Genomic DNA, 18,511 nt, shown 5'->3' on the forward strand with positions numbered 1-18,511 from the left:
CAAAGACAATGGCTTTCTATATTACCAGTCTGCTCAGGAGGTCTGTGCAACATTTCTGGTGAGCAGTATTTTGTTAATAGTAATAAGGAGGTATGTGGGTCTGTTTATTGAGTCTATGGATGCAGCTTGCTAGCATTAGCAGACGACCTAGCACTCCACATTATGCTCACTTCCATGTAATCAACAAGGTCGTGACAGAAATCCTCGAATTAAGACTTCACAACTTTACAAATCATGGCTATGTCCTTTTTTATACAGTCTATGCTTTACTTATTTGTGTACCACAAACCAGCTTTGTTTTTTCCTGCCTGCTCACTATCACTGAGCTCATACATCTGTCAGAACCAGTTTCTCACACACTAATCCAAACTGGCTCAGTGACAATGGTAGCTGCTCATTATGACTTTCCCAATGCCGTGTCCCTTTCTAACATCACATGCAGGGTAAAGGATTAATCCTGTCTAAGCAGACTTGGCTGAATCATGTCTTCCAGAAGATTATGCAACACTCTACTAGAATAGATACATGGCCACAAGGCTCACCTGTGTAGACTGACCACATGACACCCATCATTTTATATCATGTTGACACATGCAAACCATCAATAGACATCTTGCCACCTGAAAAAATAGCTTTGGTATAATTTATTGATGAAAGATGAATCTATACCTCCCACAACTATGGGTGTGCAGAAGACTTTTACAAGTGGTAAGAGGAAGACGTGGGAGCTTGAATGTGCAAATTAGTGACTAATCCTGGGCTGACTGTGAGATGTTTGTGTACTGCACTTATTTCCTATCTTCTTCCTAGTTATACAGGTGCATCTGCAAATCATACTCAACATACTCCCAGTGTGTGGGTGAACGAAAGTAAGCTGGGATTGCATCTCTGACACCTCCACAGATTCAGCGTGAAGCAGGGAGAGAGAGCGGCGCAGACATGCAGACAGAATGGATAGAAAGACGACAGAGGGAGCGAGAGAGTGAGGCAGAGAGTGAGAGAGACGAGTGAAAGAGACAGAAGATATATTTGACTGTGTGGGTGTGTGAAGTATCAAGGCATGCATCATAATTGTGGATTCTTCTTGGAGCAGCTGGACAAGTCAGTGCATCAGCAGGACATTTACTGGTCTTTCAAATTGTGTTATTTTGTACTTTAAAACAGTGGAAGCTGTGAGCACAGACAGCGACATTTTGAAAGACAAAATGGAAACCGACTTGTTTCTGCTGCCTCAAGGATTTCATTAACAGGGAATACAAAATTACTTCAACTAAGTGAAGTGATGCCAAAAATGATTTGTGGAAAATTATGATACCTCTGCACCCTCAATAATAGGAAATCAAGTGAAGACTTTATCTGAGGTGAGTTGGAGATTCTTAGAAAAATCAAACTGTTGAAATTTTGATGATGTTTTGTTTATTTTTTTTATTTGGTTTGTGCTTGTGTTCATTATGTGTATTAACTTATTCTTGTATTTCAGTTTCAGACCTTAAAAGGACATTTCTGCCTTTGCTTGTTTACAGTTTGAGGGTTAAAACTTTTTTGTACAATGTTGAATTGATTGGGTTTATACTGTGATTGGAGTCATTCTAAGGAAACCTTTTAACCAATGTGATTCTCAGTAATCAGTACAAACACTGAGTCTGTGTGTGTGTGTGTGTGTGTGTGTGTGTGTGTGTGTGTGTGTGTGTGTGCATACTCCTATGTTTTTCTGTGATTTGGGGTACTGAACTCGACTTCTCAAAAGCCCAGTGTGCAATGTAGCCAGCCCACGCTGTTTCCCGTTTCCATGGAAACTATTGCCCAGTGCTAAAAGCAGGTCTGTCGTGTGGATTGAATGCACGAGTATGTGTCTGTGTGTGTTTGAAACATCTCACACAACAGGTATATTGGATGTTAACAGATATTGACTGCTGTTTCTACGGTGTTGTGAGGATGCAGTAGGAACTAATATGCAGAAATTTACCTTCACACTCACATCCCTGCCTCCCTCTTCTCTGGAGCTTTCACCCCAGTGTAACCTTCCTGTACTTGTATCTTTGTCTCTTTCTTTTAATCCTTTCTCTGTCTCTTCTCACCAGTACACTGTTTTCTGTCTCTGTCTCTAAGATGGCTCTCAGCCACATTATCATCTGCCTCCTGCCACTCATTTGCTATGGGTCATCCCACCCCTCTCCTCCGCCACCTCCTCCCCGGGGATGTAGTGTGGATGTGGATCCTCCATACAGGGTGCTCTGCGACCTGGAATCAGTCTGGGGTGTTGTTCTGGAAACTGTGGCCTGCAGCGGTGGTCTCACATCAGTGGTCCTCGCTGTGCTCCTGCTAGTCAAGATGCGCTCCATTTCTGATCCTGCCAAGCGCTCCAGCCTGGGGCCTCTACTCCTGCTTCTGGGCACACTTCTTGGGCTTTTTACCATCTCTCTGGCTTTCCTGGTGGGGAAGAACCAGGCGCTCTGTGTGGTTCGAAGGGCCTTTTGGGGACCCCTTTTTGCCCTCTGCTTTTCCAGCTTACTGGTGCAGGGTGTGAGGCTCAGGAGGCTGGTAGCTGGAAAGGCAAGCCCATCTGGCAGCTCCCTTGCAGCACTCGGTCTGGCCTTGGCCTTGGTTCAGGGGATAATCTCTGCCGAATGGGTGCTGCTGACTGTAGTTAGGGAGGGTCACCCAGCCTGTGAATATCCACCTTTAGACTTTGCCCTTACCTGCAGTTACACTTTGGGGCTTCTTCTCATAGCCATGGGTCTCTCTCTTGGGGTGGTGCTGTGTGGTGGAGAGCTGGCAGTAGATGGAGGAAGTGGCAATGACGAAGACAGAGAAGGAGATAGTGAAAGACGGAAATGGAAGTGTAACGCAATCTGGCTCGTCCTGTCCAGTCTCGCATCAGCATTACTATGGGTGGCCTGGCTGGGGTTTTACCTTTACGGCAGCCAGACGTTAAGGGGAAGGGGGAACAGAGAGAAGGGAGGGGGGAATAAGGATGCAAAAGTGTTCGATGAGCCTGCACTGGCTGTCGCCCTGGTTATTCAGGGATGGCTTCTGCTCCTGTTCCACGCTGTCCCAGAGACTCACCTGTGTCTCCTGAAAACTTCACAATCCGACACGCAAGACTTCTTTGACACCAGTCACACGTCTCCTCCTTCACATTACGGAGATGAGCTCCCTGCACATTCGCACCGATCCTTCCAAGAGAACCAGGCCTTTTCAATGGAGGAACACAGTGCAAGTAAGCCTATGTGACGTGTGTGCATGTCTATACCTGAGTGACAGAGATAACTAATCTAACAAAAAAGGGAACTTATTAGGTCATAGTTTCAATATGTTAGGTTGAGAGCAAAATACGTTTAGCATTTGAGTGTTTTACAGTAAATTATGAGACCACTGTTGCTAGGCAACTGGCAACAAAAATGGGGACCGTGACAACCTTATGAAGAGAAATGAAAAAGGAGAAAACAACAAAAGTAATTCATGTGGTTTGTCTTTTTAAAATCTCAGACATGTTACATAAAATTGAAATAAATCGTTTTAATTGATTGAATACATTTAATGTTACAGTTCCAAATTAGTTTTATTAATAATTTATAAAAGAATATTAATTAAAATAAAATTATGTTAGATCAATCTGAATATCAATTAGATATAAAAATTGGTATCTTACAACCACATTTACATTTTTCCCATTAAAACTCTTTGAGCCTCTCACGAGTTCATGAAAACACAAGGTTAACCAAAATATTTCAAGTCAAGCGGAGACTGAAAATGAAAAATCTGATGGGTACATGGTTATGGTGCATGACACACTACTGCCTTCTTTGCTGCTTGTCAATCCTCTGCTTTTAATCACCTTCTTTTTTTTTACAGTAATAACTGAACTAATCCTACTTTGAATTGCAGGCCAGTTTTCCATTCATCATACATGAAAAAAACTACATCACCATCCAACCATGAATGGCAAGTAGTCTTATTTACAGACAGGGAAGCTCATTTCTAGGTACTGTATGGGAAGAATCCAATTAAACCTCAGAAAATGTCTGATTTTTCAACAGGCTTTTACTGCAGTACAGTTATGAGTCATCTCACTTTGATTGCTCGCTATATTTATTTGAAGCGAGATGCACAGATGAAGAGCTAAGCCTCGATAAGCCAGGATAAACAAAGAGTGAAGGGAATAGAAAGGCACATGCAGTCTCCAGCATGATGATGATATTTGGTGATCCTTTTAGACTTCTTAATAGGCAGTCAGATCTAGAAGAAAGAGAAATTTAAAAGAGAATTTAATTTGTGCTTGAAAGTAAAAGGTAAAGGTTTCTCTTAGTTATATAACTGATAATGTAGTCTAAGCTATGTTTTAAAAACCGTGAGTTTGTAAGGGCAGCTGGTGAGTGTGTGTAATACCTAAAAATGATCCACTTCTCAGTTTATGAAAAAAAAAACAACAGAAACCCCATACAAACAAAAGAACCAAACAACAATAAAAATACTGCTTGTGTCTCATTCCCATTCGCTGCTCCATATTAAGTCATGTTATGTAGACGAGTGTGAACTGAGCTCAGTCGCAAAATGGAAAAAAGAAAAACACCACCAACAGCAAACACTCTTGGACACTAATGGTGTGACTTTCTAAGTGCCAATTTATTGCATAATTGCTAATGCATCATTTAAATGAAAGATCAAAATCAGCAAAATAAATAAATACTGCTAAGCATTTTTGTGATTAAGACATAATATACTGAGCAATACTAACAAATCCTTTCAAGACAGTTTAAGTTACAGCACTGCTCTCATTTTTCTTTTGATGCAGTATTTGATAGTATGCGAGGGCTGGATGGTGACCTTCCGTTGTACAGTTTCTTGTGAGGCACTGTGGGATACGTGTACCTTTGCACTGGGGCACATGGGAAATACAGTTCAGAAGAATTTTGCTAAAAAAAAATCTCAGTCAAATGAGAAGTTTGAGTCTCATTCTATTGTTACATGTTTTATCATTCACTATTAAGGTTAGTATATGTAGTGAATCATTCTGGAATTTCTGACACAGTCATAACATTTATTAAAAAATGATTCACAGTTTAGCAGGTCTTTACTCTCCATCCAGGTCTCCATAGACAAACTCTGTGCACCTACACATGTAACCAAATGACTTTTCAAAGTAGTATTACTAAATCTCTAGGTTAAACTATTGGTTTTGAGTTTAATTTATTTCCCCTAACATAAATGAAACAAATAAAAAACAAAAGACAATTCAAACGTGTAAAAATGGAACATACTGTAGACTAAGAAAAACTTAGATTCTTCTTGAATTGTTGCACTTAAATAAACAGTAAATACAACATAGCACAGATATTTAACACAAACAAGTTGTGCATTATCTTATTGTGCCATAAAAATGATAACACAGATCTTACATTGCTGGGAAATGGGAAATGTTTTGTCATCTTTTTGTTTCAGTGTCTGTAATGTGGAATGTATTCATGAAGAGAGAAAAACATGGGATTCCACTTACTCTCTACAAACCCAACCAAAATGCAGATCTGCACATTTTATGGCTTATAAATAATACATAAGGACTAAACTAATGAGGTCACATTCCATGAGGAAAAGCTAAGTAGGAAGTGATTCAGTCATAACCATACAGGTGTTTTTATATACTCCAATCAGACCACTGCTCAGGTGAAACTGTAAAAATGAATGCAGACAGTCTAAACAATGGAAAGAAAGAAAGAATGCAATGTTTGCAAAACATGCTGAAACTGAGAATTTAAAAAAAGTACATGCTCATTTTTGATTTGATATTAGCTACGCCTTTCAAAAACACTGGAAAGGGGCTTGTTTATCAAACCGTTCTTCATCAAGCACATGTCTTTTAAGTCGATACACGATACAGACACAAGACAGTGCAGACACAACACTGTATCTCCAAAAGTTGATTCTGTTCATCTGGACGTAGCGTTTTGTGGGAGAAACGCTTCGTCACTCATCCAAATGACTTCTTCAGTCTCAGCTGACTGCAGGTTTCCCCAATCTTATAACCAGTACATTTGCATAATGACTGAAACCAGCCCAGTGAAGGAACAATGGGCTGGGAGGTCAGTTCCTGGGAGGTGCAGAGTCCTGGCCTGATGAGGTAGAGCCACCTCGTCAGGCCAGGACTCCGCAGTCTATTTACACCTACAGGCCAGTGGACACTCTTTCAAGGATGAGGATGTACACATCCTGGACAGGGAGGAACGCTGGTTTGAGCGCGGAGTCAAGGAGGCCATTTACGTGAAAAGGGAAAGACCATCTCTGAATCGAGGAGGGGCCTAAGGGTACATCTGTCACCACCTTACAATGCTGTGATTGCAGCCATTCCCCAACTCTGTGTGAATGGTCCTCATGGCCATTGATCAGTGGGCTTTGATCAGTGGCTGTTGATCAATGGTCATGAGAATTTGCACAATTAAGATTAAATTAAATTAATTTAAATTAATTAAATTAAGAAGTCACTTGGATGAGTGACGAAGCGTTTCTCCCACAAAACGCTACGTCCAGATGAACAGAACCAACTTTTGGAGATTTACTTACCTGGATGACTGAGCATGCATCAAGACACAACACTGTACTTGTAGTGACTTCAGAAAGTTGCTAAGAGACTGAGGTTGGGCTGCTAACATGTCTGACTTACTAAAAAAATTCAAAACATGAGATCCTGCATTGCACAGTGAGAGATGTTAAAGTTGGCTGTTGTAATGGTCTCGCAACCAAAGATAGCCTGGGACAAAATTCTGACAGTGTTAGAAATCAAGGATAACTATCTCACAATTTCACGGTAGCTGTGACCTACTTCAATTAAATAACCAGCCAACCAGGAATGCAGCTGAAATGACGCACTAATCAACTCAACACCAGCAGTTCCTTTTTTTTTAAATACAGCATGTCAACAGCTGCCTTTGTGAAAGCAACTAAGGGAATGTAGTGGAAACAAATAGCAAAGCGTCATAGCTCGTGACAGAGCAGTTTTCATTAAGCACAGAGTCTACATGAACCAAACTTGATTTCCAGCCCAGGTATATTAAATCCATGTCACATAGTGCGGCATGAAATGAACTTATACAAATCAGAACGCCAGCAAATTTAAAGTGTTCAGTCTTTGCAGGAGACTTAATATGAACGCTAACAAGAAGAAACCTTGGACGTCACTAGACTGAGTATGAGCAGTCATCTGCCTCAATCTGTCTATAAAAGCAGAGTGAAACAAAGGGCACTGAGCAACAGCAACAGTATGTACTGAGCAGGTTTGTAAGTTACTGCAAATCAGAAACATGCAGGAAACAGAGATGCCTGTAGAAAAGAACAGAGGCAGAAAGGACAAAGACAGAATCAGTAGGCATGAAGTAACTGAGAAAACAAGTGTGGGAAATAAATGCATGACATGAAAAGAGAACAGAACAAAGAAGGCAACAAAACAAGTGTTCAATTAATTCAAATGAGTCAAAATGTAGAACTGAATTCATCTTCACTTTAATTTTGTCTGTCCGAACGATATTATTCTGACAGCCCTTCTAAACAAGCCATACTTCTTGTCTTTTTTAACTGTGCTGTCAAGAATTTAAATATTTTGCAAGTTAACTGAGTGTTGTAGAGTCTGAGATGCAGCTGTTTGTTATTTTTTCCTCTAAGCACTACACGGCCTTACCTTGGGGTGAATTTACTGGGATGTTTGCTGGAAAGATTGTGGCACCTGAATGCTTCAGATCAACAAACCACCAACCCATGTGGTTGGTGCCACACGAACCAGTGATCAACAAATCAAGTGCATTTGATTAGCAGCAACTGGATGCCACTTACCCTTTTAATTCTTATGGAAGCAGTAAGGGTGTACTTAGTGGCTGACACAATGCAGAGCCCTCTGACAAGTTTCTCTTTCACATGGCTGTAGTTTATTCATCCAAATAAAGATCACAAAAAGGTATATGATCAGTATGAAAGTTATACTTAAAGTCAGCTGCTTGGACTTTCAAGGTTATGTAATAATTATAATCAGATGACACATTGGTTATTCTTAGTACCAAATGCATCTTTTGTGTGTGTGCGTGCCAGCTCTCCGAAGCGGAACATACCACGGTAGCCATGGAAGTATGCGTCCTGGTATCGCCTTCAGAGGGCATGTCTACCAACCTACCGAGATGGCTCTAGTGATGAACGGTGGTACAGTAAGTATGCCATAAACACAAACTGCGTTTTTGCCTCTAAATCACTCTGGAATAACATGACTGTACAGTAGATTAGATACAGTAGAATGCTGTACTTTCTCACTACTTGTTCGTGTCTTATAGATGCCCACAGCCCCAGTTAACTACACTGGACGACGGTTATGGTAATATACGGGGCAAATGTTGAAGAGGACACACTTCAGTCACATTTTTGAGGGAAGAAGTATTAAAGACGGTACATATCACAAAGAAGCGACTTCATAAGAGATAGCTATGTTTACTGTGTTTGTGTTTTTTGCCACACATGTGCAGATTTGGCATTTTAAAAAGAAACTAGTGGTATTTTTGCCTACATTTTCCCGAAGGCTTTTTTGATGGATGTAAAGGAACAAGAGAGGGAAGAGAAAGCGACATCTCTCAGTAAAGTGATATTTTTCGATGATGCATTTTTCGATGAACACGTGTAATCTGAATTATAATACATACACACAAGAACAAGAAGTCTATTAGCACAACTAAATGTTATATTTAAAGTGTTTTTTTTAAATTATATTATATTAAAAGAGACATATTGAATGACCTGTTGTTAAACCATGACAGAGTTGAGCTTAGAGGAAGACTTGAATGTGTTGAGGTAAACTCTTTTGCCTGAGCAGCACCAAACCAGTGCTGCAACATTCTAACTTTTGTTTATCAACCATGCTTACTTCATAAAAATGCACTTTGTATGTCATTTATTATTATTATTATTATTATTTTGTTTGCATTCAAGCTACAACTACAAATAAGCTGTTAGGATAGGTATGTAAAATACCTGCTTACACCCACAATGCTTGCACAGCCTCTGTTTTTCATCCTGGAAAGTCCCAAAGGATTCGCATAGTGATTTTCTCTCTATCCCTCGCCTTTCCAATATAAGTACTGTTGGGCAGTTTGCCACATTCACAGTGTTTACTCATAAAGGCTTTGTATTCAGCAGATCTCGTGCAGGGCTGTGGAGGACTATCAAATAGATTTTAAAAGGTGAATAAAAACTCTACAGCTTGTGGATTGTTTTTTTTAAACAAGGTTAATTTTTAATAAGCCTATGATAAAAAGCCATTTAATACTGCAGCACTAATCCTGCAGTATTAGTAAATAGGGTTTACTGTTAGTGGCTGTAATTTTGCACTTTATCAGCACTGATTACATCTGGGAATTGTGATATTTGACATTACTGGACATGCATGTAAAAGCACAGTTTAAAGGTAATGTATTTTGTCAAAACATAAGTGTTTTGTTTTCTAGAATTTTAATAACTGTATACTAAAGAAAATGACCAGTTGTTTGTGTTTCTAATAAATTGGCATTGGAGAGATCATTGACAAAACAGTCTCACCCCTCTAAGCCAATAAGTCAGAAAATTTACATTTAAAAATAAAACAATTTCTGGACAATCAAGCAAATCCCGTTGCTGAGGAAGGCCAGGTATGTGTAAACCTAAAAGAAACAGGTAACCGTTTCTGTGGTCAGACTGTTTTGTCTTGCAGAGTTTTTTGTGCATTATCAACATTTTTTAGATGTATGATAAAATCTTAAAAATGGCAGAAAAAGTAAACCCTTTGGAATTAAAAATCTAAATTTTTTTATTGGGTTTTTATCCATTAACTGGTGGTGAGAAATAAACAGCTGTCATTAGTCTTCATTAAACATAGTGAATATATATATTGACAAAGGAAAAATGATGAACCTTGGATCTTATACCTCCCTAAACTGTCATATAACGATGCTCCTGGGTTCATTTTAGGATTATATTTCACTGAAATCATTCTGTAGTACACTGGTTAATAAATTCATTCCAGAAAGCCATAAAATGTATATAAAAGATGGCTGTAGCTTCTGAGTCTGATAAGTAAAGCTAGTGCCAAAGTGCCTTAAACATGGGTTCTTTCTAACGGTCAGCAGGGGCCCTTGATGTTGCAAAAAGAAGTCAAAATTTATAAAAGTCTGGGCTCCCTTGATTCCCACCTTTGTAAGAACTTCCCCTATGAGTTTAAGGTCTTAATCGGTTGTTTCACATTTTTTGACTACAACAAAACATTAATTTTGTGTATTATGGTCCCACCTCAGTCAAAATGACAACAAAGCAGGCTTTATGGTATGTTGGCAAGACAGAGATGATGATTTTACTTCAGGTTAGGCTTATTGTTCTCATTATTACCTTCTTACCTAACCTCTACTAGACTTCAGCTTAATACCACCCATCCTTACATTATACTGAAGCTTAATGGTGGTGATCACTTGGTGGAGTCCCAGGCGCAACAGAAACAAAAGTGGCCCAAAATGATAACACTATGTGGGATATCACATGTAAGTTTACATGTAGGGTTATTTTGATAATTCCAAAGGGTTTTCTTGCATTTTCTTCCCACTTTACAGTTAAACTTTAAATTCCATGAAACAAAATGAAAAGATTTGGCATAACTGTAAATTTAACTGGAAACCTTTGATATTTTGGGCCAGATTTGCTGACGTATTGCACAAGCAGAAATTGGGTTTTGGTGTGAAAAAAAAGTAACATCAGTATTAACAAAGACATTGCAGTAACAAGATTGCATGTCAGAGGTGGGATTTCAGAGATTTTTGTGACCGATCCAGTCGTGATATTTTACACTGAAAAACAGCATATCACATTTTTTGCAATTGATATTATAATGAACTGAAAGTGGGTGTGTTTAGATAACTAACCACACCTGTAAGTGCTATTTGGGGATCGTGCTCACGCACTATTTTGTCCTGTTTAGTAAATCAAGCCCATTTAATTACAATGCTGAAAAGTTTGTGTTGAATTTAACCTATTAAGACTCAGTTAACTTTGAGACTGAATTCTGAATCCAATCCTGAACAAGTTAGTAAAATGAGGTTGAAAAGCAGGTCTCACAATGTTCTTCTCTAATCTTGAGACCATTTCTTCTTACTATAACACTAAACAACTAAACTGTGAGTGATTTTACTTTTGTGTAAAGCCTTGTGTTCTAATATAGTACAATGAAAATATGATCATTGTAGGATTTTTTTTAATGTATTAAGCCTATATAACTGATTTTTAAACATGTACTGTAGTTGTTCCAAATGTGAAAAAGCACTGGTATTTCTTTTTTGAGATCCTCTTATAATGATAGCTCTGTCACTGTTTTATGGCAGCATAACATGAATGTCTGTAATGTGATTTGCACAAAGTGACTAATACATCAGTGCACCTATTCTGTTAAATATACCCTGGTGTTGTTGTTTTTATTGTTGGGATAACTATAAAGTCAGGTACTACTACATCTAGTTCAGATGTATCGTCGTCAAGTGTTCAGTGCACTGTAACTGAATCACAAATAAAGAAAGAAATGGTGCAACTGTTTTAACACCAAACTGGTTTCCAAGCAACACTTCAAGCATATAAATGTATGTTTCCTGAAAAGATTATCCTTAAAATTGGTCCACATATTAGTCCACACATTCTCCTTAACAATCCTGATCTAGAGTGTATTTTAAAACTTAATATATATGCAAATCTGCTTATGATACTTAAGCTATATCATTAGCTTTGAGTGTTATTTAGTAGGACTGAAACTACTGATATGAAGGCACACACATCCCCCTTCTCTGTGTTATGTTAAATCACGAGCCAAGTCATATCACATAAATAGCCAAAAATCCTCACTGCATGTGGGAGTCTTCTAAAAATAAGTAAGCTTTCAGTAGTAAGAACGTCAGGGACCTGCAAAAGCATGGCCTGCTGGATGATGGAGATGGAGGAGGATTGCAGCTAGCTACTAGGAGCAGAGCTGGATTCGGATGCGGCGGGGGGGGGGGGGGGGGGGGGGGGTGAGCCTATGTTTAGAAAGGCTTGTAAGAATGCTGGACACAAAACATGAATAATTAAGTGGCTTGATTTTATCATGCGTTAAAGAGATGTAAATTACTAATTTACTTAAGGTGCCACATCATTTCAGACCATTTTAATCCCTGGTTGTAACAGAAGTCAGCAGGGTGAATTCACTGTTAAAATAACAGGGATTTCGCTGCCAAACTCCCAAAATTTCTCCTCAAACTATGTGTTTAAGTTGTGGATCCTGCTTTGAAAGATACCTGTTTTTTCGACACAAACCCAGCCTCAGGGATCACAAGCCTGAATAAATGGGAGGGTTACATTAGGAAGGACATCTGGTGTAAAATGCATCCTTCCCCTGTGGTAAGTAAGTGGCTTGGAATAATTGAGCTGTTATTTGTGTCATGAACAAAGTGCATTTGAAGCTCAATGATATTATCTGCTGTCACAAGTGTATTGTCAACACTGGAATGTCACCCAAAAAGGGGGAAGTACAACTTTGACAGGGGCACATTAGGCTCATCTCACTCCCCTTGCCATTTCATAAGAAATTCTGCCACCTGCACAAGAAATTCAGCACACACAACCATATCTAAAATCCCACTATAAAAAGTATGCATAATAACCTTAAATACACAGCATTGTTATTTATTTTGCAAGTTTCAAGTGAGATCATGCTTTAAAGTCAGCCTCAAATCACAAGACATGTTTCAAAGAGACGTCTGTTAGGCGTTGCTGACTTGCATCGTCACTTTTCCTCAATGACACTGACAGTAATAACTTGAGGGTATTTAACATTATCATAAGCAAATCATACATCTAACTACATACGTCTGTTTAAATAAAGACAAAGTAATTATGAGTTCTGAATTTGGTCCTACTTGGGTTACAATTTAAAATTGTGCATATTTTAGTTAATATTTTTTAATCGTTTTAATGTTGATGGTTAACACAAACAAAAACAGTGAAAATTAAAAATTAAACAACTGTCAAACTGTTTAGCAGCTCGCCTCCGTTGCTACGGACTCCTTTCTCGTCTCTAGCAGGAAGAGAAAAATCTACTTCCGGGTCGCGAACGTAAAACGCTACCCACGTGAATTGTAAAAGTGTGCAAAGTAAGTAAATCGCTTTTGAAGTTTGTATTTTACAATATCCGATGCGCTTGTGCCAAAATAGTGTAATTGTCTGACTAATTAAACTGTTCAGTTCTGGATCGGATTAACTTTTTTTTTACTGTAAGCTCCCGTTGGCTAATAAGCTAGCGTGGCCAGTTACCTGTAGCGTTTTGTGCATAAACCTGGTCTTCTTATCTTGAATCAAATCGCTTAGTTTTGTTATATATTATATATATTATTTTGCCTTTAACGTGCATATTCAAACACAACACCTGGTGTTTTAGTAAAGCTTTAACTTCATTTTTTTTCTAAATATTTGAGACCATGGACCGGTTAGCTTAGAGATGTGTCTGAATGGATGCTGATATTTCCCTTTTATGTTTCAGACGGATTCCGATGAGGACGTAGTTTTTGTTTCTGAAAGGTCCTGTCACAAGCCCATTGAAATCACAATTGATCAGGTACTGATTATCCAACCTAATCGGAATATCTTATTCTGACTTCTTAACGCTACAAGGCGACAAAGTAATCCAGACTTGCTAACCAATACACAAAACAGTGTTGCGGTGGGGTTGTCCATTTTTATTACAAATATTTATGTCCAGTTCTGATTGGTTCTCTTCAGGCAAAGCGACTGGCCCTCCAAAGAGAAATTGATCAGCAGTCCCGACCCAAAGAGCCAGCCAAACCTTTGGTTAGTGTTTACTGCTCTGTCATTCACTGTTCCACAAACACAGAATAGAAACTTGAAGTAACAGTGAACTTTCTCTCACCAGTCAAGCAAGAGACCTGTAGCTGAGGAGAGGCACTCAGAAATCATGAAAATGAAGATGGAGGAAGAGAAGAGTGAGGAAAATAATATAAAGAAAGAGAAGAAACACAAAAAAGGAAAAGCTGATGATTCCAGCCTAAAAGAGGTGAGAAAAGAACAGAAGAAAGGCAAAATGGCTGATGCTGTGGGGATCGAAGACGGGTCTTGGGACGGAAATGGTGAGAAGGAAAAAAATAAGAAAAAGAAGGAGAGGAAAACAGATTCTCTGGATGATGTCAATGACTCTGAGGTCACTGATGGACAAGATGTCACCAAAAAGAAGAAGAGGCTGCTGGCAGATGGTGAGAGTCTAGGAGAAATTACACAGAGTTTAGTAAAAGAGAAGGAAGTGGAAAAGAAAGAGAAGAAGACAAAAGGAAAAAATAAGTCTACACAAATTAAACAAGAAAACATGGTGAAAGAGGAAGAGGAGCAAGTGGGAAAAGATAATCTGCCCAAAAAAGTCAAGAAAGGGAAAAAACAGGTTTTAGATATGAGCACAGAGGAGACTGAGGTGAAAAGCAAAGAAAAGAAGAAGAAAAATAAGGTGTTGGCTGATGGCGAGGCTTATGTAGAAACTGCAGATACTTTAGTAAAAGAGCAGGAAGTGGATAAGAAACAGAAGAAGAACGTAAAGAATAAGTCTACACAAATAAAACGAGAAAATATGGTAAAAGAAGAGGAGGAAGAAAAGCAAGTGGAACAAGACAGTCTGCCCAAGAAAGTGAAAGATAAGCAACATGCTTTAGATATGAGCACAGAGGCGACCGAAGGGCAAAGAAAAGAAAAGAAGAAAAAACAAAAATGCCCTTTAACTGTGGAAGGAGCAACAATAAAGAAAGCTAAAGCAGCTGAAAATGGCATAAAGTTAGAAAAAATCGAACACGAGGACGTAAAAATAAAAAAGAAGAAAAAGAAAGAAACTGAGACTAAAGAAGAAAATGGAGTAGAAACAACAGAGGTTAAAGGCAAAAACAAAAAGAGCAACGCAGCATCAGACAAAGTTAGAAAAAGTGAAAAGCAAGAGAAATCAACAAACAGTGTTATTGTTACTACTGATGATGAAGTAACGACAGAATTTAAGAAAAAGGTAAAAAAGGGTAAATGTAAAATAGCTACTGTGGAGTCTACCAATGCAGAGGAAGAAGAGCCAAAGAAGAAGAAAAGAAAAAAGGTAAAATGTGAAGAGGAAGAAGACAAACAGGAGGTTCAGGGGGATGAGCAGAGTGGCGAAGCTGGTGACAAGAAGAAGAGCAAAAAGAAAAAGAGCTCTGCTAAGGTGCAACGCACGAGCAACTCTGGAGTTGAACCTGTTGCTAAAAAGAAGAAAAACATCAAACAAGAACGGGAAGACCCAGAGGTGAGTGCGCTTCTCTCAGGTTGTTAGCCGTGTGCCTGGATGCTTTTTATTTGGTATGAACAGTGTATGAGCTTTTTATGAACTGTAGTTTCAGGAGTCTCCCCAAGTCGACGTGGTTTTCCTGTCAGAGAGGAGTGGAAACACTGATGAGATCACCATCAATCAGGTCAACAGAGCTCTCGTTATCTCTCCGTAGATTGATGTGTGAAACTTATTGCCATAATCAGGAATTGGCATGTTTCAAAATGCACGTAGTCCTTCAGAAATTTAGGAAACACTGTTCTTCTACAGGCCACTTTTATATTAGCAGCCCTTGTCACATCAACCATTCCCTGAGGGACATTATTATGTACTATGAGCAAGATGTGACATATATCACGTAAGGTCCAAGGAAACACATTCATTCAAGTTGTTAAACTGTAGTTTCTGTCTGACGTCACTGACCACTGAGTCAGTGGGTCATTACTTTCGCGTCAGCTGCACCCCTGTCCTGGCCTCGCTGCACAGGCTGCCTGTGTCTTTTAGAGTTCATTTTAAAATTCTTACGTTTGTTTTTAAATCCTTTCACAATCTTGCCCCACCTTCCCTCTCTGCACTTCCTGATCCCTGCACACCCTGTCAGTGTCTCAGGTCAGCTGACCAAGATCCAGTAGGAAGCGCAGAAGCGACTAGGCTTTTTCTATCGTGCCCAGTCGCCTCTGCAGGTGGAGAGGCCCCTTCACTGTCTACTTTTAAAACTCGTTTTAAAACACTTTTTCCTTTTTTTTCTTTTCTTTTTTTAGCTTTTGTTTTAGTTATTTGAGCTTTTTTAAATGTGTTTTTTATTTAAATCTTATGTATTTTTATTATTTAGTTCCAATGTACAGCTATAGGTGTCTGTTTTTAAGCGTGTCCACAGTAAAAATAAATTACAAAAATAGGAAGTTTTCTGGGAATCAACAAAAAAAAAATCCACTTTATAATTACAGGAGCAGCATTTTTTTTATCATCTTGAAAAGCGGAGACAATGTTTAAATTACTCTTCTTCCTCATATATTGAGATATCTCAGAGATTAAATGTGCAGTTAAATACCTTTACACTGTCAGAAAGGGTATTTTAACTTAAGCTCAAAGTGGGTTGTATGTGGCCCACGATGTAAAATGAGTTTACCAGAGCTAAGCAAATCAGAATGCTTTTTGTGTTTTATGCAGTGTAGTTTGATGATTGTTTTGTTTTGTTTGTTTTTGTCTTAAAGGAAAGAAGACAGGCTTTACAAATGGAGATCGACAAGGCCTCTCAACCTGACAAAACAGTCAAACCTACGGTCGGTATTAGTGTTGTTTGTTTGTTTGTTTTGTTTTTACAAAGAATACCACTATGCAAACTCCCCGTGTCTTAAATGCCTTTAAATGAAGGAGCACTTGTTTGTCACAGCACGTAGCTCAGCATGTTTGATCTGGCAGAGTTTTTATGTCAGATGCCCTTCCTTGTGCAACACCAATGCATTTTAATGAATTAACATGGCAGATAGACTCAAAAAAAGGGAATGGTAAACAGAGATGAGACATACGGGGTTATCTAAGGAAGACACTGTTGTGGGTGAAGATAAAAATAAAACAAAAAACTTCTCACAATGCTCACATACGTCTTTAAGATCAGTTCTACCTGCCAAATGCCCCCATCTTTTAAAACAAATAATCCCAAGTTTCTAAGGCTACGTCCACACTAGCCCGGATAGATTTGAAAACGGCGTTTTCGTCTGAAAACCCTGCGCGTCCACACTGGCGTTTTTAGCCGTTTTCACAGAGTTGTGCATCCACATTGAAACGGCTGAAAACGGTTATGTTCCGGTACTGCGCATGCGTGAAACGCAAGACGATTCGACCTGCCTCATTTCTGTCTGCCGCTTATTTACTTTCCAGCTCTTTGAAACGTGGCGGCAAAATGTTGAGGAAAAGCACTGAGTTTTTTAAATGGACTAACAATGAGGTGGAGTTGTTGCTGCGAGTAACACAAAAGTACAAAGTTGCAAAAGCGAGAGAGAGTTAAAGAATTTGAAGAAAAGCTATCTGGAGCATGCACAGACTGATATTAATCTTTAATAGGGCTGTCAAAACTGAGAGCAAACAAAACAACTGCTGTATAATGCCCTCCGCTGTCTTTGTTTAATTGGTCACATGACTGCATCACATGACTAACATGCGTCATCGTTTTAGAAAGTCTCCGCTTTTGCTGTCCACACTGCGACGTGAAAGCACCTTTATCAAATGCATGCGTTTTTAAAATGTTGCGTTTTCCATCAGCGAAAACGCCGTCTCGGTGTGGACGGGAGAGAAAACGATGCGTTTAGTGTGGCTGTAGCTACAGAATTATAGTCTTCAAACAGAAGAAGGTTCTTAAATGTGGAAACTTTACTCCTGAATGCATTTCTAATGTTTATGAACTTTTGTTTCTGTTCTGCAGGGTTTGGGCCAGTGGAGCACGGCGCAGTTCAACAGCTCTGAACAACAGCAGAAGTTCCTCCGGTTGATGGGGGGCTTTAAAAAGGGTTTCCAGCCGGCGGCGACGAGCACTGGTGGAGCAAATATGGCACTAGGGAAGGACGCGCAGCAGCAGTTGCAGCAAGGCCTTCTGGGGGAGTTTGAACGAGCCCACTCGCGCAGAATGGACTTTAATAACAGGGGGGCGGGACTTGGGTTTACTGCACCGTCCAATAAGAAATTTTCAATTGATATCAATACATGTCGATCAGTTCGCTTTGATGATTGACGAGTGAAGATTTGGTTTTACAAAGCTTTTGTACATAGTGTTTTAATTGGCACACTTTTTCGTTTAATCAGCTTTACTGTAGAATTGATCCTGCAGAAAGTCAAATGTACACTGGTGAAAAAAAGAAAAACACATCGTTAGTTGTATATACTGTATATTAAACATTTCTCCAACAGCTGGAAAACAAGCGGCTGGTTTAATGTGTGAGCAGCTCATTATTTTATAACAGTTTGTGGGATTTTATATAGATTAAGGATTACTGTTTACTTTGTAAAATAGTGAAACATATACGTTTGGGGAAAGATCACAATGAGACATCTACACTTACTGATTACTTTGTTAGATACACTTGACTGTTAATGCAACTATATCTAATCAGCAGATCACATGGAAACGACTCAACGCATTTATGCATGTAAACATGGTCA

General features: G+C 39.0%; 2 protein-coding genes across 2 annotated transcripts; both read left to right on the top strand.

The window, feature by feature from the left end:
- The first annotated feature begins 580 nt into the window (after positions 1-580).
- gprc5bb (G protein-coupled receptor, class C, group 5, member Bb) lies at positions 581-11,438 on the top strand. Its single transcript, XM_082537789.1, has 5 exons — positions 581-708; positions 811-1,361; positions 2,110-3,220; positions 8,074-8,186; positions 8,310-11,438. Exons 3-5 carry the CDS (start codon positions 2,110-2,112, stop codon positions 8,352-8,354), a joined length of 1,269 nt encoding a protein of 422 aa, XP_082393915.1. The 5' UTR covers positions 581-708; positions 811-1,361; the 3' UTR covers positions 8,355-11,438.
- Positions 11,439-13,072: 1,634 nt separating this feature from the next.
- On the top strand, positions 13,073-18,277 carry knop1 (lysine-rich nucleolar protein 1). Its single transcript, XM_082537788.1, has 7 exons — positions 13,073-13,163; positions 13,550-13,624; positions 13,789-13,857; positions 13,940-15,334; positions 15,423-15,500; positions 16,570-16,638; positions 17,778-18,277. Exons 4-7 carry the CDS (start codon positions 13,982-13,984, stop codon positions 18,081-18,083), a joined length of 1,806 nt encoding a protein of 601 aa, XP_082393914.1. The 5' UTR covers positions 13,073-13,163; positions 13,550-13,624; positions 13,789-13,857; positions 13,940-13,981; the 3' UTR covers positions 18,084-18,277.
- The last annotated feature ends 234 nt before the right edge of the window (positions 18,278-18,511 follow it).

The sequence above is a fragment of the Aulonocara stuartgranti genome (genome assembly GCF_965226115.1).
Source record: "Aulonocara stuartgranti genome assembly, chromosome: 6".
Taxonomy (NCBI): domain Eukaryota; kingdom Metazoa; phylum Chordata; class Actinopteri; order Cichliformes; family Cichlidae; genus Aulonocara; species Aulonocara stuartgranti.